The sequence below is a fragment of the Rhamphochromis sp. 'chilingali' genome (genome assembly GCF_963969265.1).
Source record: "Rhamphochromis sp. 'chilingali' genome assembly, chromosome: 3".
Taxonomy (NCBI): domain Eukaryota; kingdom Metazoa; phylum Chordata; class Actinopteri; order Cichliformes; family Cichlidae; genus Rhamphochromis; species Rhamphochromis sp. 'chilingali'.
Genome location: NC_137931.1, coordinates 31,061,704 through 31,086,350, shown reverse-complemented (window position 1 = coordinate 31,086,350; position 24,647 = coordinate 31,061,704). Strand labels below are relative to the sequence as shown.

The following is a 24,647-nucleotide window of genomic DNA, read 5'->3' as shown; positions in this document are numbered from 1 at the left end:
CATATGGGGTGGCACAGGTCACATTTTGTATCAAAATGTGATCAGTTTCAGGAATACGAAAATACAATTGAGCTGTTTCTAAGTCATGCCAACTTGAAAAGTCAATCCAAATTTCTATAGAATATGCATGCAAGTGTCAAGTTAAGCTGTCTATAGACGATGTGCCAAAAACACCCTTAGGCCAAATGTCCCAGTGCTTCACATAGGCAATCCACCACTGTGATTACCTTTCTCCTTTGCCCCTTTAGTTTGCAGTCTAGACTGCAATCTCTCGCATGTGATTGGCCTTGAGACCAAAGTGCTGCTGATCTGTTTCCCAGCTGCACTCTGGCACACTCATTGGAGAGATGCCCAGTCCAGAGCTCAATCCCAATGTCCACACTAACAGACTCATAGATTTTGAGGAATGTTTCTGCTAAGACGGCAAGGGTTTAGGCTTGTCCCACTGGCCAACTGATAAGCGCACTTGGGCTCTCACTCATTTTGAGCCCTTCATGCACACTTTATTGAAGTTCACATTTCTCAAGATTTTGCCCCAGTTTAAAACTTCATGAGATATAAAACATGGGGTTACTAAGGGAAGCCCCAAAGCACAAAAAAAGGAAAAAACGTGTGGCTGTGTGGCTAAAGCAAGCAAACCTTGTAAGCTAAAAGCACGGAAGCGCTTCAGATCCACATGTCAGTCCCTCAAGGTCCTTGGCCATGAACAAACAAACAAAAAAAACTTTATGACAAAAAAGTTCACAAACCCACAGTAAATTGAAACAAGCACTTAATGCTGTCACATCATAATCAGCTCTTATGAACTCACCAACTCATTACACCTGTCCACACCGGGGATCTAAATTAAGTGTGACAGGGTTTAATGTTTACATCTTAGTGGGACTGGGTCAAGCACTTGACAATCATCAGATGTGTACTGCTGCTGCCACATCATTTATATTTAATACGTCATTGGGGACAGCTGCGAATTGATGTGAGTAAATCTCTATTGGTTCTCTCATTAGTTTTTTTTACTTTGATAATTTTGTTGTTTTAAGTCTGTGGGCTGAACTGTACTTTAACGAGGCACTCTTTGAAATACCTGGGGATTGGGCCAGGATTAGTTAAAGCGAGTGCCTTGTTAAAGTACAGTTCAGCCCACAGAGCTACAAAGAGAAGGGCGTTTCTGCCAGTTTATTTCATTTAGGTAGGGAGTACAGTTTCATTTGCTTTTATATATTTCATACTAGAAGTTAAATAGCAGCTCTGTTTGGACCCTCTTTTGGCTTTTTTTTTTTTGTTGCTTTTTATCAACACCTACCCATTTCAAATTAAGATTGCTTCTTTTGTTTACCTTTTAAAAATCTGTAAAACCTTGTTTAGTCATATTCATGTGATTTTATGTTGCTCTCTCTAGCAAAATATTGTTCGACCATTTTGGAGAAAAAAAGAACATTCATTACATTTTAGTGAAATGTCAGTAAAATATAGGAACATTTATTGGTAAAGTTTGATATGTGGACTACGCTGGCTCTGACAAAATGAATGCATGAAAAGCTGGCACGTGTGTCAATAAAGCTTTAAAATTGTAGATTTAAGATGCATTGCAAGCAGTGAATGTAACATTTTCCTTTTGCAATCCAATGCAAACACTTCTTTTGATTGTTAAAATGCCATTGAATGCATTTTAGAAGGTACAATCACTCTATAGAGATCACTGTTAAACTGAGTTGGCCTTAACAGTCTTCTCAATTGACGCTGATCACGTCATGTTGCTGAAAAGGTATGTGGAAGGAGTCCTTCAAATTGCAGGGGCTATATTGTAGACGGTGAACTGCATGGTTAATGAAATGTGGTTTAAATGTGGTTAAAGAAAACATTATGGTTAAATTAGCAAGCACCCTTTCCCACTGTCTTTCAAATGTCATAAATGTTGATTTAACAGAGGAGAAAATCAATATAAAGCTTGATTTTTCCAAGGTAACAAGTGAGTGGAAATTTTTTGCATTTATTCATATGACGAGGTTTTCTTTGTAGCCTAGATACAGAAAGGTGCCTATTATCCATATCTATGAGAATCTTTCCCACTGATGATCATTTATAGGATTAGTAATTCATTGTGCATGCAGGTGAAAATGGCTCTGATGCATAATTACCTTCAACACTTCTAATGGATATCAGTGTAATTCTATGATAACCTATACCCAATATATGATATAGATGTGTCGCAGTCAGGAAGTCTGATACATTAAAACACCTCCCTAACTGCTATACATTTAGCCAAATGTAGCTGATAATTAAATATGGTAACATTTCAACAAAGACACTGAAACAAGTCAGTCCCTCTGTGTCTCATTAAAGAAATCTTGTTGATCATTGCAGGCATTTACATTTAGTCTAAAAGAGTTTACACACAAAACCCGTCGGATATTCGTGAATATTTTGTGCATTAAAAATATTTAAATATTTTTTAATTATTTATTTTTCTGATCCAGGATTGATTGCTCCAATTTTTTGGATTAAAATAAACAAATCAAACAAATCATACCACTGCATTTGGCAACAAGAAAGCTTGTAGCACAAAACACATACAGGTACTGAATATACAATGACAGGGAAATAGTAAAATAATGCTATTTCTCCTCAGGCATACAGCTAGCTGCTGCTGCGGGTCAATTGGCTCTCCTCAGATGTGGTCCCAACTCTGCCAACAAGAGTTCAAACTGCACACTGACTGAAATATGCATGAAATCAGCTGTGATACAGTTTAAAATCGTGAATCAAATGATGGAATTCTCCCTCCTGCTTGGATGAACCAGAGTTTTTGTTTCTTCCTTTTCTTGTTTAGGACCAGCTCATCATCACTTAATGTCAACTTCATTTTTTCACATTGCTTTTGTCTACAACAGCTGCATTTGTTTTTGCTAAAATCATTTAGTTTGTACATAGAAGGACACAGCAGAAAGAGCATTTAAAACCTGGAAACACCACAAACAATTGTTTAAGGATATGTTTTATATAGCACACTATATTATAACAATATTTCCCAATTTATGTTTTCACTGTAATTCATCTGTCAATTGAATGACTAAAGATCTATCAGCATCTTTCTTTAGAATGTTTTCACAAAAGATAAGAGTCCATAATTCCAATTAGACAGTCACAGTACTTTGGATTTTAAGGTGAAACAGAAGAAAGGAACTAAATGACTCAAAAGCACTAAATTTTTCATGACATCTTAACCAAACTGTCCCCAAACCAGACCTAAAATAACTTGCCTCTAGGGAGTGAGCCGACTTAATTACATGACCTGTACCTTTCTGTTTTCCACAAATTAAGCTCAAGTGCTTGAAGTGAAAGTCCAAAAGATTCACTGTGATTAGAGTTAACATTTGCAAGCATGATTATTTGTACACATACTGAAACATGAAGATTAGAGGAGAGCTACAATGAGAAATACTAAAAAAAAGTATAGCCAGAGAGGTGAAAGTAGGAGTTCACGGTAAGATGGATTGTGAGGTCTGCATTATGCAGGTGTCTGGTCATCCTTCAGTGACTTGTGCCCTCCATAACAGGTGGCAGAAACACTGACTTGTGGGTCCCTGCGTGATAATAGTAGCAATACATTTTAATGATCCAGGGTCCCTAGATGACTGATTATATTTAACATAGTAACTAGGCTGAGAGGTTAAAAGATTTGGGCTAGAGCCTTCTCATGAAGAGGCTGATTTGTCATAGGCTGTGCTGTATCTGACATATCCCACCTCAAAGATATAATTACACATTAGTTTAGAGTTTGCTGTCCACTTTGCTATAGCTGGAGAAAAGGCAGTGTTGTGTTTCAGCAATGTTTCATTTATGATTTATTAATCTGGAATAACTAATAATGTTTCTTAAGACTAACATGAAAAGTATAGCACATGTGACTTACTTACCATTATTTAATTATGTGAACCAGTGAACAGCATTTTTAAAATTCCTTCAAGAACAAAACAACATGGATTGTGTCAGAAAATGATGGACCAACATTTCCTGTAAAATTTAGAGCAAGTTCAAACCAAAAATGGGAATTTTATAAAAAGAAAACATCTTTATTTTACATAAAGAAAAGCCAATGATCTATCATCTAAAGGAAAGAAAACACGGTTACAAAGGGCTAAAGAGAAGCAATGGGCTGGAGATGATTGAATGAAAGTGATGAGCAGTGGTGAATTACTGAGCATCACTTTGGTCATGGAGATTATGCTGCAACCTTTGTCTGGTGCTGTTCAGGGGAAAAAATATAAAGATGACTGCCTGAAAAAACACAAGCAAATTTTCCCACTCATTTATGATATAAGGAGTTGCGTGTCAGCTAAACGACTCGGAGATATGGCAATCATTACCTCAGCAATTAATGAACAGGTAGACGCTTAAATTAGTTCAGGACAATATAAAAGCCAGAGGTGGTACAGCAACGTTACTAATTGTCATGTTTTTGTTGATAATATTTTAATTTTTTCAACTAAGAATGATCCAATATTTTTTTTCTGTACACAATTTGAAAAACAGAAAAAACTCACCAAAAATGCAAATTGAATTTATTATGTTTAGTTATTAAATAAATTGCTTTCTGTTACATTGATGGTTTATTTGCTACAAAAACAAGAACATCCAGCAAATGTAATAATTCTATAATTTTCACGATTTGTTGTTTTGTGCAATGCATTCCTCTTAGACGTCACTCAGGGGCGTAATTTCCAGGGGGGTTAGGGGGGTTATGACTAGGGATGGGTATTGATAAGATTTTAACGATTCCGATTCCATTTTCGATTCTGTTTAACGATTCGATTCCTTATCGATTCTCTTATCGATTCTTTTTTTTTAAAAAAGGAGAACACTAAAGTCGATTAGCTTAGAACTGTGTTTTATATCTTCTCTTTGAACAAGATAGAAATTTAGGAGTAACATGGCCTTACAAACCCAACAGTGAGATCTTAAGAGATCCAGCCTACGGCTCTTCAATGGGGTGTCACAGGGTCCCCAGGAAAAAAAATGTATATGTAAAATAATAAAATAAATATTCTTCTGTAGCAATAACAAAGTTTAACATAAATTATTCTGTAGCAATTACACAAGAATATCCAGTAATGTCCTGCCTACAATTAAACACATTCACTTACCAAAGTGAAATCGGGGGCATCTGCTGTGGCAAATGGGTGCAAACCTTTGACCACAAACTTAGACACTGCTGGGTGACATTCGTCTATCCAGGCCTGAAAGGAGACGCTACCGGTAGACTGCAGCGAGAACTGCCAGCATCTGAGCCAGACTCTGTCTGTCTCATCATGGTCACTAAATGCAACGCACAGTAATAGCAGGTTTTGTAATAAGGTAAATCGCGCTAACATAATATGCAATGCTAATTGATTAGTTACCTGCAGTATTAACGGGAGAGGACGTGGAAACGCTACCGCTGCTGCTGGGTTGAGCTTCGCTAGTCCGGAGCGGATCAAAAACACGACATTCGTTGAAAGCAATCGCGTGTTTTTTGAGCAAATGCTTTTGCATGTTCGTAGTGTTTCCTCCCTCTGATGAAATCTCTACTTTGCAAGTATTGCACGTTGCCCTGTTGTCATCCTTTATCATAAAGTGTAACCAAACTTTTGAGCGTTTGTGCCGCTCAGGTGCCGTGTTTCCTACTGGGTAAAAGACGCTACTCAACGTGATGACGTCATTCGGGCGACTGGAATCGATAAGGGAATCGTTTTTAAAAGTGGCAAACGATTCCAAGGAATTGAAACAGTGGGAACCGGTTCTCAACAAGAACCGGTTTTCGATACCCATCCCTAGTTATGACCCCCCCCAATAATCAGACCCAACCAATATAGCCCCCCCCCCCCAATTATCTTGCACAAATAGGCTGTTGATTTTCTTTACTCGTTTCAGGTATTACCAGCAAAATAGTTGGGGGGGGGGGGGGGGGGGGAGGAGGTGCTGATGACGTCGCTCCAGCTAAGCTGTCAAAGATTGCTGTGGTAGGTAAGTCGAATGAAACCTTGGATGTTTAGGAAGATTATGTTGTGGATAATCAGAGGTATGCGACACATAAGAGTTGACAGTATATGTGCTTCCAGTAGTAGCACTGGGCATAGTCTGAAATACATTTAGAGCTACCGACCACGCTAATTGTTTGTTCGCTGGTGACCCCTGGGGAAAGTCTGAGTGAGTGCCTCAGAAGGGCGAATCTTATCTCCAAAAAGCCCCTTAGCCTTAACAAGCAACAGCACAGAGATAAGTCCAATCTATCAACACAAGCCAAGGCTTTGATCTTAGTGGATGGAAAAGCCTCTGTTTTCCCTCCTCCTTTTTGCTCTGCTGTAATCTCTATTATATGGGTGCTTTAATGTTCCTTTGTTCTCGAGCATTTATCGAAAAAGCAGTGGACAGGGCTGACAAGCAACTGCATTACACACAGACGCAAAACCCATCTTTCCTGAAGAATAATCTGACTACCTTTGTCGAATTAGTGACAAGGTTCTCAGTCATGACTACAGGAATGAAAGTGCCATGAAAATGACTAACATTTTCTAGTGGAAACAGGTTGATGTCCAATAAGAGCAGTCTGTTTTGAAAGACAAAATCTGTATACCAATGGGCTTCCAAACTATTAATCTGTCGAATGAACAGAAACGAATCCATGGATTATCTAACTAAACCAACAGGTTCAATATGCAAAATGAGACTCAGTCTGAAAAAATGTGATTATTAGATCCCGCATGAATATGCCAAACAGAGCTTCACAACTGCTGCAACTTGCAGAAGTCTTATGTGGCACCAATTAGTGAGCATCAGATTCAAAATATTTGTATATATTTAATACGTATTTCCCTCCACAGCAATTTGCAGTTAGACTCTAGGCTGCATGTCAAAAACACATTTTTCTCCTGTGATAATTATAAATCGCGATGTTGCCGGAACTGCCCGAGGGTTCAGGGTCTGACTCTTGAAAATCTCCTCTGCATTTCCAGCATACAGTTACATTAATTTGGACTCTGAACGCTTTTGATTCATATACTCACAAATACCTGTTTGCAGAAGGTCTGCATTTCTATGGACATCTGGCAGGGTTTTCAAAGGGTCAATTTGAAGTCTGAACCTTTTTATCCCGTGTTTTAATAATGTCACACCACAACTTCTTGGTGACGTCCAGAAGAATATAAACTTTGATGGAAACCTTAAGAAACCCTGAATAACGGTCATGATTACATGACAAGAGTTTTTATTCCCAATAACATTTGCTGTCTTCCTTCTTCCTCCTTCCTTTCTAATCTACTACTGTACCCTCTTTTCTGTTGTGTATGAGATCATGAAAGCATCACCTTCAGATTAACTTTCTCACATAAAGTTCTCAACTTCCTTTACTGATCACATCTCGTGGTATTTGTGCTCTTTGGCAGCAATGAGAAATGGATATTAAGTAAAGATGACAGAATTCAATAAAGAAGACACATGAGCCCAGACCTGGAAATAAAATGTATTAAATACCTTTCCTATTCATCTCCTTAACTCCATGAATCAGAATCTCTCCCCAGCATATTTAACTCTTTCTGCCAACTTTTTGCAACCTTCGTATACGTGCCATCTTCTTCTCTCTGTTTATTATTTTCATTTTTACTCGTCTATCTGGCTCCTGACACATCTTTATTTGCGTGTCTGATCTTGTGTATTAGGTTAAGTCATTCTGTCTTCATTTCCTCTCACCAATCAATGTCTCTCTGGGAGGGACATTTAGTCTTCATCACCATCACCTCCATCTATATTTGCAGGCTTATCTGCAGTTTTCTCATTCTCCCTCTGTCCCACTCTTCATTTCTGGGCCTGTTTGTTCTATTACCATCTACCCTTCCTGTCTCCCTGCCTATCTTCTTTTTTTTACTGCCCTCTGTGTTTCTGTTTGTGTTTCACTCCAAGACAAGGACAACAAATTAATTCCAGTGATATATAGGTGTGAAACTACTACTGCTACTACTAACAATAATGATTTTTTGTGCTCATACTTTTTCTTATTTCTGCTTTCTTTTTTCTTAATCTGCTGTAGTTGTGCACTCCTGTCAGGTTTACGTCCCCCAGTTTGCCAGTTTTCCAGCCTGCATGTCTGTTCTATCCTTATTAGTATCACCAGTGTTTAATCTGACACTTGCCCCACATACAGTGCACATTCCATGTGTCTTGGGAAGAAAAAAATGTCTTGAATAATGTCACATATAAATGTTTACCAATCCAAATCAGTTGATGGGTTTGTAGCTCGTCGCTTCTTTTTTACTTGGTTTATTTTCACACAGAGAAAAATCCAGGTGAACTCCAAGTGAACCAAAATGCATGACTATAAACCACGTGAGAATATTATAGTATGTCTGCTCATTGGCCAGATGTGTCTGGGGCGGGACCAAGAAAAGTAAATACAGGAAGAAGGTGCTATGTTCTGGAATACTGGAAGACATCATTTCATAGTTATTTGCACCAAGATGACCTCCTGCAAAGGGTCTTGGTGTGGTTGTTTTGGTCCGCACTTGCACATCTCAGGATTTGATTTAAACTGACTGCAGCTATGATAACACTCTAATGACAACTGCTAACATAATACTGCTTACCACTACTACTACTAATATTAAGAAGAGAAGATACAAAAATATGACACATCTCAGTTCATGTTGTGTTAGTTCTTTGTCATCCTAGGGCATCAGAGATGTTTGATGTCACAGAGATGCAAACATAGTTTCCTTTAGCTTTTCTGCACTGAGAGATCAGCCCTCTTTTTAAGAGAGACAAAATCTAAATTAGGGATCGTTGGGGAGTAAGTCACACATACATTGGCCAGAAGAAGTTTATTGCTCTTTTGCAGCTCTGTTGAATTTTGTTTTGTTTTTACTTGTTCACAAAAAAGGGACAAAAATGTTCTGGATGTGTGAAAGAACAGCTTTGATAAGATAACAGCACTTGATGCTCTGGATGTTAGCGAAGACTTGCACTGAAAACATTTTGCAGGCCTGTAACAACATTAACGGCTCACTTAATTTACATGGAAAGCACATCACTGCCTTCAGCAGCATTTAACAACCTTGCCCTCAGTTTGTGGACATACTTTTTTTCTCTGTGGTTAAGATTAAGTTAGATTTAGGAAAACAAATCCACATGGTCAGATGTGGGAAATCAACATTTTTTTAAGAATTCACAGGAAAGCGTTGCTAACCGCAGCGATTATTAAGATCCAAAACAAAACTGGGTTGAAGTGTTTAAAGTGCAAGGATTAAAATGGCCGAGTAAAAATTTTCTTTTCTTGAGGCAAACATCACATTTCTATTTACACTTTTATACCTACTGCACATGTAAAGTATATGGCTGTTTGACGCAAACCTAGCACTGTGCAGCAGGGACCTGCTACATGTCCTTGGTCCTTGTACATATATTTATTATTAGTTTCAGGTTGGCCATTCTTGTATTTTGCTCGTTTGTGTTGTTGTGTTTGCACATCTCTGTTGCTTGTGGGGCTCGCACACAAGAATTTCACTCGCATGTGCTGTGCCAGTGTGCCTGCACATGTGATGTGACAATAAAAAGTGATTTGATTTGATTTGATTTGATTTGATCAACGCCTGCCATGCTTTGCCAACTCAGAGGACTCCAGCTTGTATACAAGACCACGTTTAAAAAATGTGCTACTCTGAGAGCACTGCACACTTAGAGGCCAAGGGAGGCAGAGGAGAGAAAGAACAAAGAAAGTGAAAGATGCATTCTGTTGCCACCTGCCACCCTCAGCCCTTCCAACCAAGCTGTGTCCAAAACCGCATTTGACAAATGAGTTCAGGGACACAGAGCATAGGCAAAGTCCCTGAGCTACAACACTAACAATGCACATGCACCATTCCATAGAGAGTCAGGAGGTGGTTCGGTGTTGCTGTGAGGATAAAACAGAGAGAATGATACACAGAGAAAGACGATAAAACACTGATGCAATAAGAAGAGAGAAAGAAAAAATACATATTCATATCTGCAATTGTTAAACAGAAGAACATGACACATACAAACATTCATTTTCTCATTTTGTGACACCAGCTCAACCTACTGCATTGTAGTGAGACTGTATATCAGATGTATATCAGCTAATGTCCAAGACGTGTTGTTGCCATGAGCTATTTTTCTGTCTTCATTCAACCCTATTCTCTTTTAGAGCCACTCAATTTTAAGGATTGAATGTTCATTCTGACTGAACTCTATGATTTTAAGGAATAATTAATTCTATTTGAAGCAAATACAAATTCTGCCCTGTCACACTGGAATGGAAAGTGAGCTCATTTGTCTTTTAGCCATCTATCTTTGGGCACACTTAGGATTCTGCCTTAAAATGACCCCAGCTTTCTTTTAAGTATTTTTGGGGAGTGCTTTCTTAAAAGGAAAGCTAGGAGAGAGAAGAAAGAGAGAGAGAGAGAGAGAGAGAGAGCACTGGGAAGACGCACAGCAAATGGCCATGAGCAAATTCAAACCCAGGCATCTGCAATAGCCTTATAACATATGAGGTGCCTGTTCAACCCAGTGAGCACCCTGACCCCAGCTTTCTGAAGTCATATTATTGCTGTAAGTAATTTGTTTTGTCCTGAGATGACTTGCTATTTGCTGGTGCAATGCACTAATGTCCTCACAGGCATAATCTTATTTGTTCTGCTGTATGATGGTGACAAAACAAGAGAAACGATTAGGATTATCTTGAGATTTCTGTTGATTTGATTTTCAGCCGAGTGACCATTTTTTGTGTGTGCTTCACAATGTTGAAGGACATGTGATTTATTTAACTAACAATAAGTAAATAAATTGATCAGAATATTTGACATAGACAACATGCAGGTATTACTATTAGTAGAATCAGTTGGCACAAAAACTAAGTATGTTTTTATGTTATTAAAAACTTTGTTCATTATAACTACAAGATATGCAAAAGTGTTTGTGTCTCCATGTCTCTTGCAGACTTGCTGACATTTCGGAAAACACACACACACACACACACACACACACACACACACACACACACACACACACACACACACACACACACACACACACACACACACACACACACACACTTTCCTGCTCCCTATACTCAAAAGGACATTACAGTGATATACATTCTTTTCCTGGTAACTTACCATATCTGTAACGTGTGCTCATCCTAACCTCGTCTTGTATGTTTTCACCCATATTTGAATGATTTTGTTCATAAAGACTTTGACCCGATGAGGGGCGTTTGGTCACCACAATGGCTTCATTTCTTCACAACATAAGTCCAGGCACACAAACATACACACAAGTCCAAAAGAGGTCACAGACTTCTCTGCCTTTCTGTATTCCTCTCCCAGTCTGAATATTTAACATGGAGAATAACATCTCTGCCTCCTCCTATTTGCCCTTCATGATGACATGTTGTGTCAGTGTACTTTTGGCCTTCTCTCCCTCTCTTCCCCTCTCTCTCTCTCTCCCTTCATTTTACAACCTGCACAAATAACATCTGGCACTTTGCCTGATCTCCAAGGATGTGATGATTAAGGCCAAATGACAGCGCTATTTCTCCTCCGCCCACCATGGCTGCAACCTTCCTCATAGACACGGACGAGCTTTGCCAGAGATTACAGGACTCATCTGTAAATAAAAACTTTTTTTTTCTGTCTATGTGATAAAAAATAAAGGGTAAGTACGAAACAAACCTGAATGTTCGGCATGAATTGTCAGCTGGGAAGATTTCTTTCTCTAAATGTCTGAAAACACAGGGCAGAGATATCCACTCCAGGGTTTAAACCACTGATGTGCCCAAATATTTGACCATTTGATTGTTGCTCACTGGGTAGGTGAGTCACTGGGTTTCAAAGACCTTTAACATTTTTTTTCTTCATATAAGCACTTAAAAAAATCTTGTCTGTCCATCTAAAATGCAGAAAACTGCAATACTCCTACTTTAGATTTTCTGTGTGTGTACAATTGTCCTCACACCCTCCTTTTGTTACAACCATGAAGTGCAACCTAACCGTTTGTCATTCTTAAAAGCACATTAGATGTGACCCTTTTCCTCCCGGAACATCACCGCCTAAATTTAACTGGCATACTGGTTGAATCATTTAGGATAACTGCACACAAGTGTGCAGCATTTTAAAGGTATAATTACAAGCTTAACAATTTACGTGACTGTGCAAAAAACTTAAAAAATATTTCCAGTAGTACAGGCGAGGAAAGTGGTTAGGGCAAATTGGCCAGGATGAGTTGATTGAGAAAGCGAGCGTAATTACAACTGCTGGTTTTAAAGACAACTGGAGAACTTCAAGTAATAGAAGTGGACGTTATAAAAAACATTTAAAGCTACATTGTGACATCATTTATTGTAGGAGGCTGAAACTAAAGCAGAGAAAGGTCAAATCTGACCACTGGAACTAAAAACTAGCAAACAGGATGATAATAATAATAATAATAATAATAATGGATTGCATTTATATAGCGCTTTTCGAGGCCCTCAAAGCGCTTTACAATTCCACTATTCACTCACTCTCTGGTGGAGGCAAACCACAGTTGTAGCCACAGCTGTCCTGGGGCAGACTGACAGAAGCGAGGATGCCATATCGCACCATCTGGCCATCACCAGTAGGTGAAGTGTCTTGCCCAAGGACACAACGACCAAGACAGACAGAGCTAGGGATCAAACCAGCAACCTTCCGGTTACAAGATGAGCTTCCCAATCCCCTGAACCACAGTCGCCCTGTAATATAGTGGAAAGTGATAGCGGAAACAAGTATGTGGGAAGGCAGTAAAACATGCTTAAGCGACATGTGGATCACTTTTCCTAACCCAAACCTCAACTTGTTTTCTCCTCCAGGTCATCTTACCATCAGCCTTCCTCTCCAAAAAGTGGGGAATGAGTAAGCTAGGAAACATTTGGCATATGTGTTATCTCCCCTGCCAGTGGAGCACATCAGTCATCAAACACAGTTATGCTACTGTCACAATGTCAAACTTCATTTTCAAGCATGCGGTCTACATGTGAAATGGTTTGTAAAGTTCTATACTTCCACTGACTTTACAACCTCGCATCATTGTGTTATGCAGTGTTATACATCTAAAAAAACATTCAGCTGTCAGTGTGTAAGTTCATTTCCTCTCAGTGTATCTCATTGCCTCGAGTTTCTCTAAGAAAAATGTTTCTGGGACACCTGGTCTTAGCGGTAGGAAGCATACAGAACAATGCGAGACCTAGAAAGCTCTGCTGCTCAGTGAAAGACATAAATTAACACTTAATAAAAGCCGATCTGTGACCTTTTCCATTGTGTTTGCAAAAGTACAGTAACTCACATGAGAGAGTACTTATTTAGTCGTTATAAAGTGAAACTTATTGACCCAAGCCAGTATCTGTGTCAACCCACAACTGTGGATAAAGTTGGAGGTGATATGAAGCATGCTGCAATACCGTGAAACACGCCGAACCACAAGAATGACCTGCCATTATTGTTTGGTATTTGTTTTTAAGGTCAGTAAGTTTCCACCGTTTTTGTCCAGATAAATGGAAGAGGTGCTGTTGAATGGAAATCAAGGGAGAAAAATGAGCTGCCAACCAGGTGCTTTTTAGGCGAGCCATCCAGCAGGGATGGGATGGACATGAAGGTCACCTGCACTGTGAACAATGACACCTTACGCTGCCGGTACACACACATGCACAAATGACCACACACTCACCATTCAAACCTGTTTTGCTTACATTTGAGCTGAATTTAGATAATGCAGTATCAACTGTTGGCAGTTAAATAACTGCAGAAATAGAGTTCCAGCTTTCTGAAAGCATAAAAAGAATGAAAAAAGACAAAATTGCATTCAGTCTTTTTGCGTTTAAGCTTTATGTTAATCTCTCTGTCATACAATGATTCTCTGGTGTCCCTTTCCATCATAGAAATCGCAGCTGTGTATGGTTTTAAATGGACAATAATTCATTTCATCATTTATCATTATACTAACTGGGGCACTGTGGTTGTTATGCTTTTGTGAAATGAAAGAAGAAAATGAGCTGTAGTTGCTTTTTTTCTTCTTCTTCTTTTTTAGAAGACTTCTATTACCCAGGAGCTGCAGGAAATAATTAGTAATAAATAGTCAGTAATAAACTTAACTCATAAATCTAGATATAATTTCCAGGCACACACATCTGGTAATCCGTTTATGGCAATCCCCATTGAGACACAGCATTGCACCAGGTTTTTCTGTCTGCGTGCGATTTCCACATCAAGCTTTACACTGTGACAATAAACACAGTCAAGACAAATAATCATAAAATAATCAACCTATGTAAATGCCAGTGATTTCAGTTATTTGTCTGCTTCTATCTGGTTCCATCTCCACTCTCTGCATCAAAGAATAAAAATGTATTTTGTTTACAGAGAACAAACCTACACAGGAGTAGGACGAGCTACTACAGTTCTGCCAGGGTGGTACTTGTAAACTAAGTGTAATTTCTCACATATGAGGTGCCAAGGTAGGGACATAACAAAATGAAGTGTCTTCATTTAGAGCTGGGCTCCATAAAAGATAATGAAAATGTCACTGTGCCTTATGTAATTTGTATGCTGTGACAGCTTACCACAGCGGTGATAGCTATGGTAAGCTGGTGGCATTTATAAGCAATGAGAGTGTTCCTCCTAACAGCAAGGGCTATTTTAAAAAGGTCCTGTTAGCTGAGATGGAAATCCTAATTTGGCAACATCTTATATAAGCAGTGTGAATTTATTCTGACTTTTACAGAGGTGTCATTGTAGAGGAAAAAATATGTCACAACTATAGCAAAAGAACAAGAAAGGAAGGCTGCAATCACAAGGGATGGCTGTGGATAAACATGCAGTGCATTTAACCTCAAGTTGCCTTTTTTACTTCCCTGAAACACCTTACAAGTTTTCTGGCAAGCTGCCCTGAATGTGCATATTTTCAAAGACGTGAAACCACATCTCTGCTTTTGCTTTTTTCTTCAGAGTCAGGGCTTCATTAGATCTGCTGTACTGAGGAACTGAACATAAAGTGATTGTTCCTGCAAAGCCTGCTCATCTCCAGTAAATATCAATAGATGCTGGGCATTGACTGTTGCAGCTAAAATGGATTGTGACTTTTTATGCTTTACTTAGCTAATGACCCTGCTAATTTCATTTGCTACACCAGCTAAGTGACTGACAGCAGCTGGCTTTGCAGCTGCCTAGCAACAGCAGAAGCCTGGTACCAGTTTTCCTGCATCAGGGGTGTCCAAACTTTTTTCACTGAGGGCCACATACATAAAAATATAGGAGGGGCTGGGCCACTTACAAGAAATTAGGTATATAATCTTAACTTTAGTGTATTAAAGTTAGAAAAATCACTTAAAAGTGGCTGAATATGTTATATTGTTGAATATAATTAAAGACAAAACTACTTTCATCACAGCTTTCCATAAATGGATCTTTATTGACTTATTCAGAAAAAGCTTTGGTAGCTCATTCTCAGAACAGCAGCCTCAGATTTCTTCTTAGACAGAAGATTTACAGTACAGAGAAAAAACAGGGGAAAATGGGACAGGTACATTTCAAGTTTGTTATTTAAGTTATTAGGCTTAGCAACACTATTAACGTTGTTTGAAACCGTTATCAACATTAACAGACTGAACTGGACTTAATAACAGGAGTCCATATAATCTTAGTAAATTATTCTGGTGAGTATCAGCTGCGCTGGGTATGTAAATCGGGCCATCCAGCCGCGGTGCTGATCGCCACTCGTGCTAAAAATCCGGACAAATGTCACTTGATCAAGGAGCAAATCTGCATCAGATGAGATCAGCTGACTTCTTTGCGTCTGCTGTGCACAGCGGCGTGTACTCTGTGTGTTAACAAGAAAAACGCATATAAGAAAGTGGTGCGCAAAAGCAGGGTAGTGACAGAATTGATGCGCATTATTGATATTTGAAGCATGTGTACCTGCACATTAACACACGGGTACGGTGGAATATATTTTTTACTCACCTAAAGCGCTCGTGCTCTCGTCCACTCCCCGCAAAAAATTAGCAGCTTTGCGGTGTCTGTGGCATCGGTGCTCTCATCGCATGCGATGGAGTAAAAATCAAAAGCACAGCTTTATCAGACAGTTGCAGTTTAATGTTGGCCGACGAGTCTTCAATGCATCGCACAACTGTATCTCTGGACATGCTGACGTTGTTGAAGTCCTGCACTTTTTCCACATTATTTCGGTGACTTTAACGAGGCCGTGTTTTATGAGGTCTCCATCTGAAAAAGGCTTGCCATGTCTTGCGATGAGTTGGGCGACCTCATAGCTGGCTATTGGAGCCTTTTCCTGGACCTTTTGAGCACGAAAAAAATACTGTTGCTGACCCTGCAGGACAGCTACCATTTGCTTTAATTTCTGCTCTCGCTCAGCACCAGTGTAGGATGCATAGGCCTGATGTTTGGTTTCATAATGGCGTCGTACATTATACTTTCATAACCGCCACAGTTTCAGTGCAGATCAAACAGACACACGTCCCCTTGAATTCTCTGAAGAAATATTCACTCTCCCAACGTGTCTGAAATTTTCTGCATTCACTTTCTACCTTTCGCTTCTTTGGTTCTGCCATGTTTAGTAACTTGGGGTAAATTTCTTCTGTGATTGTCCTTTTTGGTGGAGCAACTGCCTTGATCAACAGAAGCTCCCCCTGGTGTTAAAACTAAGAAGTGCAATACGCTCAAGCAAAAGTTGAAGTGCGGACAATATTCTATTCTATTTATAAAATTACTGGCGGGCCAATTAAAAATGGATCGCGGGCCGCAGTTGGCCCGCGGGCCGGAGTTTGGACACCCCTGTCCTGCATGTATGATGCACCACCCGTTTCGAAGCATAGCAGATATCAGATTCTGTAATGCAACGCTAAAGACTTTAAAGTAGAATGGGCTAATTATCAAAATGAGTTAGTCCTCCAACAGACTGGCACCATGTCCAGGGTATATCCCGCCTCTCAACCTGCTGCACCTTGAGGACGGCCTGGGATAGGCTTTAGCCTACACCACAACAATGAACTAGACAAGTGAAAAACAAATGTGTAGTTGGATTATTAAATTTAACATTAATTTACATTATTATAAATAACAAATTTTTGCAAAATGACCCAGTTTGTTCTTTCCAACTGCAAAAGTTGTCCAATCCAATTAAACCTTCCTTACAAAGCAAGCAATACTGATAAGGTTATTGCAGTAATAATAATAAGAATGTTTGTGTTTTTGTTAATAAAATGATATTTGACTGACAACTATTTTGATTGGGAGAATCTTGTGAACAGAAAGCCACACAGCATGTATATACACATGAAGGATGTCTCATTTGTTGCATGGTGAACTGGCTTGTCTGGACTGTCACAGGCATCAGCAGCCAGCATTATAACCCTGTGGTGCAGCTCGCTTATTGTCTGTCACTTGGTATATGTCTACAATTTGAGTCTGTTTTCTCTCCTCTTACAAGTGAGATTGTTTTGTTGCCTTTTGTTTTGGCTCTATTTGATTAAAGGATTAAACTATTTTTCCATAACGCTTAGACATTGAGTAAAAGTTGTTATCCCACGTTCATTCAACACAGACAAGCTTACAGTGTAGTATTTTAGCAATTTCTGATGGAAGAGATAATCTCATTTGGGACAAGAAAGTTTAAACCACATTTATGGCATGGGCTTTCTTCAGCAGTGCACTCAGTGATATCAAACTATACACTCCTTTACATAGGGTTCTACCTTTCAGATTTTATGCTCTGTTTACCAACATTCCTAACCAAGCACTTCCCAAGTCAGGATAAACCATGAACGTATATGCTTTTTCATTTTTTTTCCAACTGGAAGAACTTTATACACTGAAAAAAGTGATATTGTCTCCTTTTAAATATAGCATATTATATTTTGGTATATCTTTTCAATTCAAATGAGTAATTCCTGTCTACATATATAATTCGAGTAACTCCAGAATACATTCCCTGCGTTTTAATCCAATTAATTTTAGTTAATTAAATGTAGCTCAAAATGCTTAAGTATGTTTTTCATAGCCTCCTGCTGGGCCATTTTGCGCATGCGTTAGGACAGGCCACCATTTTGCGCGCGGACTGAAGAAGCGGACTCTTTGTGTGCTGCAAGCGGGCTTAAGTTAATCGCACAACTTCATATAAAGCTGGTCTAGCTTCGGTAAGTAAACCTTTTACGGTCGTTTTTGTTTTATTTTTTTTACCTCAGTCAAAGCATGTTGACTCTTTAAGACGTGTGCACATGGAGAAAGAAGTCTAAGTAGTTGTACACCTCTGAACTTTGTCATGAATTTGACTTAAGCTAGCTATGTGCTCTATTAGCTACTGCTCTATTAAAAGAGTAATTGTATTGATGCGTTAAAATGTCATATGTTTTTAGCTTAGTTCTTGTGGCACACTTTGTACTAACAAATTATGGAACGAGGCAATTTCTCTGTAGTTAGCTGTAAAGTTCACTGTACAGTCGCCTGCAGTTTTAAGTTGAGAAATCGTCCCTCCCGCCACAACATTGGCATTAAGGAATAGTCGGGCGGGGGAGGGGGCTTCTGAACGCACCTGCACAGTCAGGGGTGCAGTAGGAAATAAGTAGGATTGGCGTTGCACAACGTCTTTTGTGCAGAAAAAAATAATGGTTGTAAACTGTGGAGGAGAATAACTCAGTGGTTGCCAAAAATGTGAGATCAAAAGGCACTGAGAGTGATGTTTGTCAGAACTGAAATTAACTCAGAAAAGAAGTTGCTTCACTTGATAGAGCTGTTGAGTGCAAGACCTGTCAGCGGTCTGGTTTAGCATTTAAAGCCTCGCTACGTGCTTCCAAACCGCTGCATTTAATCTCAGAGAAAACTAACACAGAGAAGTAAAGCAAGTGTGTAAGTTCATCTCTTTATGTTTGCATAGTATTTCCATGTTGAGCTTAACAACCGATGTATGGAGCCACAGCTGGACTGGCTGTCGGAGTTTTGTATTGAGGGGGAAAGGAAGCGATTTGTTTTATACTTCAGCTAGAATGAAAAAAGACACAAAGCTGGAGTTATTCGGTGTCTTCATGCTGAACAGCTAAAACTTCTTCCCTCATTCTCCCCCCTCCCTCTCCTGTTGCTACTTCAATCATGAAACTGATCGATTATCAGGTGATCGGCTTTTCTGTCGCTAGTCTCTCTCATTTGTTAGTCACCCAGTTTGCGCTAGAAAGAGGAAAACGGCAGATAAACAACAGCAGCACGTTTAAGCTTGATAAGCTGTTGCTAGAATTTTTTTAATATTACTTCTAGTATCCGCTTATGTTTTCTGGAGCCACAGCCGTAATAGCTGCTGGTCATGATAGTTTGGATATGTGGTGAGAAGGAAACATGAAGGTGAAACCAGGAGAAGTTTTTACTGAATCATTAGAGCTGAACAGGTAATGAAGAAACAGGTTTACATTTTAGGTCACATGAATGAGTTGAAGGGAAGTTATGAACTGTTTCTGAGAGACAAATAACTCCAGGATCCTTTTTTAGGTAGCTGACAGCTGGTAACTGTGCAGGGGCGGATCTAGCAAAGTTTTGCCAGGGGCCAGGTAGGGCATTAACAGGGAAAGGGAGACACAAAGACATAATTTTCTTTCTTATTCTCATTTAAAATGTCTAGCTTTTAATAAATAATTATTCTAAATCTTACTACCAAAGTGGTGATCTGGTTAAATGTATAGAGATCCATTATTGTATGTAGTAGGGCTGCCACAAACGATTATTTTGATAGTCGACTAGTCACCGATTATTTATGCGATTAGTCGACTAATCAGATCATCATCCACTGGACGTAAAACTACAGCTTATTGCACCAGCAGCATCTGCTCTTATATAACTATCATTAGCTTACAGCTTTAAGCTTTTAAGGTGCTAACTAAAAATAAAGACAAGATGATAGTTTATTCAATTTTAATGAAATTTGCAGATTGTTTCGGTGAAGTTTAATAAACTCCTTGCTATCTAAAATATAACAGGACACCGGAGTATATTCTCCAGCATCTCACACTTCTGATAATCAGCTGTCTGCTTGACGTTTATTCAGCTGTGTAAAAACTATAACTTTAATCTCAGACAAACCGATTTACTCAGGAACAAATAAAATACAAAAAAAAAAAAAAAAAAGCCAAACAACAACATTTTTAATTTATCTAAGTGACTCATATATATTTAACCTGAGTCGCGAAAGACGGCGGTGGGTTTGAAAACAATTTGCCGGGAGTCCGGTGTTCTCACGGCGCTAGTGACCTAGCCCCCGGCTAGCTATCGAGCTAGTGGGTAACAGACGTCTCCGAAAACGTCGGAGCGCTTTTGAAAATATGTGGTGTCCTGATAAACTGAGCCGATATTTGAGGTTTACACAGCTACATTCTCGCCTGAAAATATGTTAAACGTTTATTTTGTGACCCAGAAAGAATAATAAGAGTAATATTAAAACTAACTAGCTGCCACCTTTGTTGGAAACTAAGCTGGGCCGCGCTATGAATTCTGGGACACAGCTGCTTCTTCTTCTTCGGGGTTTAACGGCAGCTGGCATCCTTGTACATGCTGTGCTGCCATCTTCTGTTTCAGTCCGTTATTACACTCTTAAATCCTGCTATTATTCCTGCGTCTTTTGCGATCTTACAAAGCTTCAAACGACACGTCGACTATTAAATTAGTCGTCGACGATTTTGATAGTCGACGTAATCGTGACTAGTCGACAAATCATGGCAGCCCTAGTATGTAGTAAATATTAAGTCTAATATATGCCCTAGTAATAGTAGTACATATAGCACTTTTTCCTTTGGGAAGGTACGCTGTCTGCGCTGTCTGCAACTGTATTGAAGAAAAATGTTGAATCAAATTATTATAGAAAAATAATTGATTTCTGTGCATTAAAGTAGATTACGTCAATTAAGCATTATCAGGCGGAGGGTGCGGGGTGGTTTCCTAATATTTTTGCTGGGAGTTGGCAGTCCTATTAGTTAGTTTAATATTTCTATGTACTGTTTAGAATACCTGAATAAGGAGGATGGTGTAAGTTTTTTAGGTTGATCAGTATTGCTGAAGTATAAAATATTTTGGGTGCAGTGTATTTTTTGCATACAGGTATAACAGAATAGCTTTAATGTTTTGTTTTTAAAACTGAGTATGAACTTATACAAAATGCAGCAAAATATTTATAAAAACAGTTTTATTTATTATAAAATATACTATATCGGATTCATATCGGCATCGGCAGATAATCAAATTTATGATATCGGTATCGGACATAAAAAAGTGGTATCGTGCCATCTGTAGAGGCACAAGTAAGATTTGTTTTGTTACAAGGGAGTATCATGAAGTAATGCACTAATGGCTTGGAAACGGTAATTGTTTGTCTTTCTAAAGTTTTTTTTTTTTATTTTTATTTGTCTTCCTTTTCTGGCAGATTTTCTTCCCCTTATGTGTTACTGTTTATTCAAGAAGATGGTGTTATTTTGGTAAGTACATGCAAATTCCTTACATATTTATCACAACAGTATTTGTCACAGTATTGCAGGGACAAGTTTATCTATCTCATCTTAAGGGTTCTTGTGATTATTAATATTGATATTAATTAATATCAATTAATATATATGATTAAATTTCTTTTATCCAGGACAAAAGGAAAAAAAAACTTGCGAAAGTGAAATGAAAAACAGGAATTTAGTTCTTGTGAGTTAAGAGGATGCAGAGCATAGGGTTAGATGGAGGTGGATCATTCACTGTGGTGATCCCTGAAGGAAACAGCCAAGAGAAAAAGGATCAGATTGCAAAAAAAAATGTGGTTTGTTTGCATACATGAGTCTTTACGGTACCCACAGGACTCCTGAAGTATAAGTACTCTGAAGTTTGCAGAGCAATTTCAGAGATGTTTGGGGCTTACATGGCAAGCATGTTTTTAGTTGCACATCTAAATTTTCTCTGCTCTCTGTTGCTGATGGCAGAGTTCTGCCCCGCTGACCTCACAGGTGAGACACTCCCACCAGTGGACAAAGAGCACAGGAAAATGTGTTGCCAACCACCTGAAACAGACAAATATCTGCTTTTTAAAACCCTTTAAACCCGTTAAATGGACTGATGCCATTCATTTCTTCTTTGATTAACAGTAGTAACATCCTTCATGCACTGTATACTAACCCATATGATAATCATGCTTTATGAAGTGATGGCAATTGCATTGTAGCATTTAATGAAGAAATAACAAAATAATCATACCAATGATTAAGCACCAGTCTTCTTTTTTTCTCTCTCTGTGTGTGTGTGTGTGTGTGTGTGTGTGTGTGTGTGTGTGTGTGTGTGTGTGTGTGTGTGTGTGTGTGTGTGAGTGAGAGAGAGATACAGGTAAATGCTGAATTCCAGTGTATTACAACACTTCAACTGGAGATGACCTTCGCGGCACAGTTAGACAGAATTACACCTCAGTTGATGACAGTTTTCCAGAAGAAGGGCGGTGTTTCTGGGCAGAAACTTGCCCACCACTTGCAGATCATGCAAGAGGTAAATCTGAATATTGCAAATTCTATTTGGATTTCTTTTGTCTTAAGTGGCAGGTCACTGGTGAGTCCAATAAGCCGTTTTAGGTGACCAGCCAAGCAATCTAAATTTTGAAATTTCATATATAAATTTTATTTACTATGTTTGAACTGACATATGATAAAATTTACTTATTGCGAATGTCAGACATTGTTCTTTTTTCCAAATTGGTTTAATCAGCAACTCTCTTTAAACAGGCTGAAAGTGATGTTAAAGTGAAAAGGGAAGCAGTTCTCAGGGCACTTTGCCTCTACCTTGGTGAAGAGGACGGAAGCCTTATTCGGGAGTTCTTTGTAAGTCATTTAAGTCATTGTAAGCAAGTCATCTATACACACACTTTTTAGATAGATATCTGTGTGTGTGTGTGTATTACACACACACACACACACACACACACACACACACACACACACACACACACACAAACGACTAGATTGGAATTTAATTGTAGAGTTAATTGTTTTTTCTTTTACCTTTTTATTAAATGTTTAGGACATTGAAGGAGATGATATCCAGAGAGACCTGAAGAAGCACACCATGGGCATTTATGTCATCAACAGGGAGGATGGACAAAATGGACATTATGATGACATTGGAATATTTGTTGAAGGGGAGATAGTCATGGACAACATTGGATCTCTGGCCCAAGCTTGTGCATTGATGCTTGGAGTAATCTATGCACTAAACCTAGCCTTCCCCAAGGAATTGAAGGACTATTATGAATTCATTTAGAAAGTGTTGATGGGATTCGATGGTGAAAAGCTCTCCCCCAAAGTCTTTGGGCTGAAGAACAAAATTGCTACTGGATAGGAAGATTTCTAAAATAACACATCAAGAGAATGCTGTTATGTAAATTACCAATGACTGGTGCTCTTGTGAATAGGAGTGAAACTCTTGTACAACCATCATTTGTTCTGTGTTATGTTTCGATTGAACATTTTAACTTTCAATAATGAATGTTTCACGTGTGGTACATTTGAGTAGCTTGAAGAGCAACTTTGTAATTATTCAGTTATAGCTGCTGCCCTGCGTATAATCAGTGTTAACTCAACCGGATAAAAAAAAAAAAAAACCATTCATGATTACCACACTGCAGCACACTGGTAACACTTTAAAGACTATTAATTGTTTTGAAGCGAGTATGTTAGGTCAGAAAATATGTAAAACATTCAGAATCTTCAAGGAAGGACTAGAATGGAAAGACAGTGGTCAATAAGCAGTAAGGAAAACACAAGTTTAATTTTAAGTCTAATTACCTTATTAAAATGCAATTTCTAAATATGGATCGCAGAACAGCAAGTCTGAAACTGGTTAGTTTGTGGATGCATCAGTTTCTAATTGTGATACATTATACTGCTGGTAGTGTTTTATTCTTTTATGTAAGGAGTTTTTTTTTTTTTCTTTTTTAGAGGAAGAGAAACATTGGTTAACATTTCTCTTGTCTGTTGTTTCTGTTTTGTTTGAATACAGCTTTTTAAAGCTACTAGTTCATAGGCAAAAGTTTTGTAATTTGTATTATACAAATTGCAGCAATTTCCCTTAGAGATGTGGATTCTTATTCTGTTTGCAACAAATTTTGCATTAATAAATGATGTGAAAGAATGTTGTAGTTTTCATTATTGACGTTTTTAAAAACTACAAATCAGGGTAAGCAATATTTTTTAAGTAAACTTAACTTAATTGAAATAGAGAGAAATTAACAATTTGATTGATTTGAATATAAGTTTGGGACATAAGTGTAAAGGAAACAAATTATTCTGGTACATTTAACACGACCTTAGTTGGACTTACTAATAATATTTGACTAAGACGTATCCACAACAGTTAAGTTAAAGTAGCTTAAAAATATATGTTGGTTTTACTCGCTTAAATTAAATTCAGTGTACTTAAAAAATATTTCTGGATTCAAACAAATTTATTTCGTGCAACCACTTGTCATAAAAAAATTGAGTAAATTGAACAAAACATTTTTTTCAGTGTATTCTTTACATTTGTCTCCTAATTTTGTCAAAATTCGCAGCGTAGAAAATACCATATGTAGCACAGATG

The 24,647-nt window shown here is 38.4% G+C and overlaps 2 protein-coding genes across 2 annotated transcripts in view; one reads left to right on the top strand and one right to left on the bottom strand.

Moving 5' to 3' along the window:
* Positions 1-24,647, bottom strand: part of naaladl2 (N-acetylated alpha-linked acidic dipeptidase like 2) — a gene marked incomplete at its 3' end in the record, with an annotated part of 348,164 nt that overhangs the window by 77,306 nt on the left and 246,211 nt on the right. The gene's annotated exons all lie outside the window — the stretch shown is intronic.
* LOC308393905 (uncharacterized protein) lies at positions 22,373-24,519 on the top strand. The gene is made up of 3 exons (XM_080877951.1): positions 22,373-22,562; positions 22,796-22,891; positions 23,091-24,519. The coding sequence occupies exons 1-3, from the start codon at positions 22,449-22,451 to the stop codon at positions 23,328-23,330; spliced, it is 450 nt and encodes a 149-aa protein (XP_080734077.1). The 5' UTR covers positions 22,373-22,448; the 3' UTR covers positions 23,331-24,519.

What these genes read in the sequence shown, in the direction of transcription:
- LOC308393905 (XM_080877951.1), top strand. Translation starts at nt 22,449, where the DNA reads ATGACCTTCGCGGCACAGTTAGACAGAATTACACCTCAGTTGATGACA. An exon ending in ACTTGCAGATCATGCAAGAG is followed by an intron (nt 22,563 to 22,795) that starts GTAAATCTGAAT and finishes CTCTTTAAACAG; the next exon opens with GCTGAAAGTGATGTTAAAGT. An exon ending in GCCTTATTCGGGAGTTCTTT is followed by an intron (nt 22,892 to 23,090) that starts GTAAGTCATTTA and finishes TTAAATGTTTAG; the next exon opens with GACATTGAAGGAGATGATAT.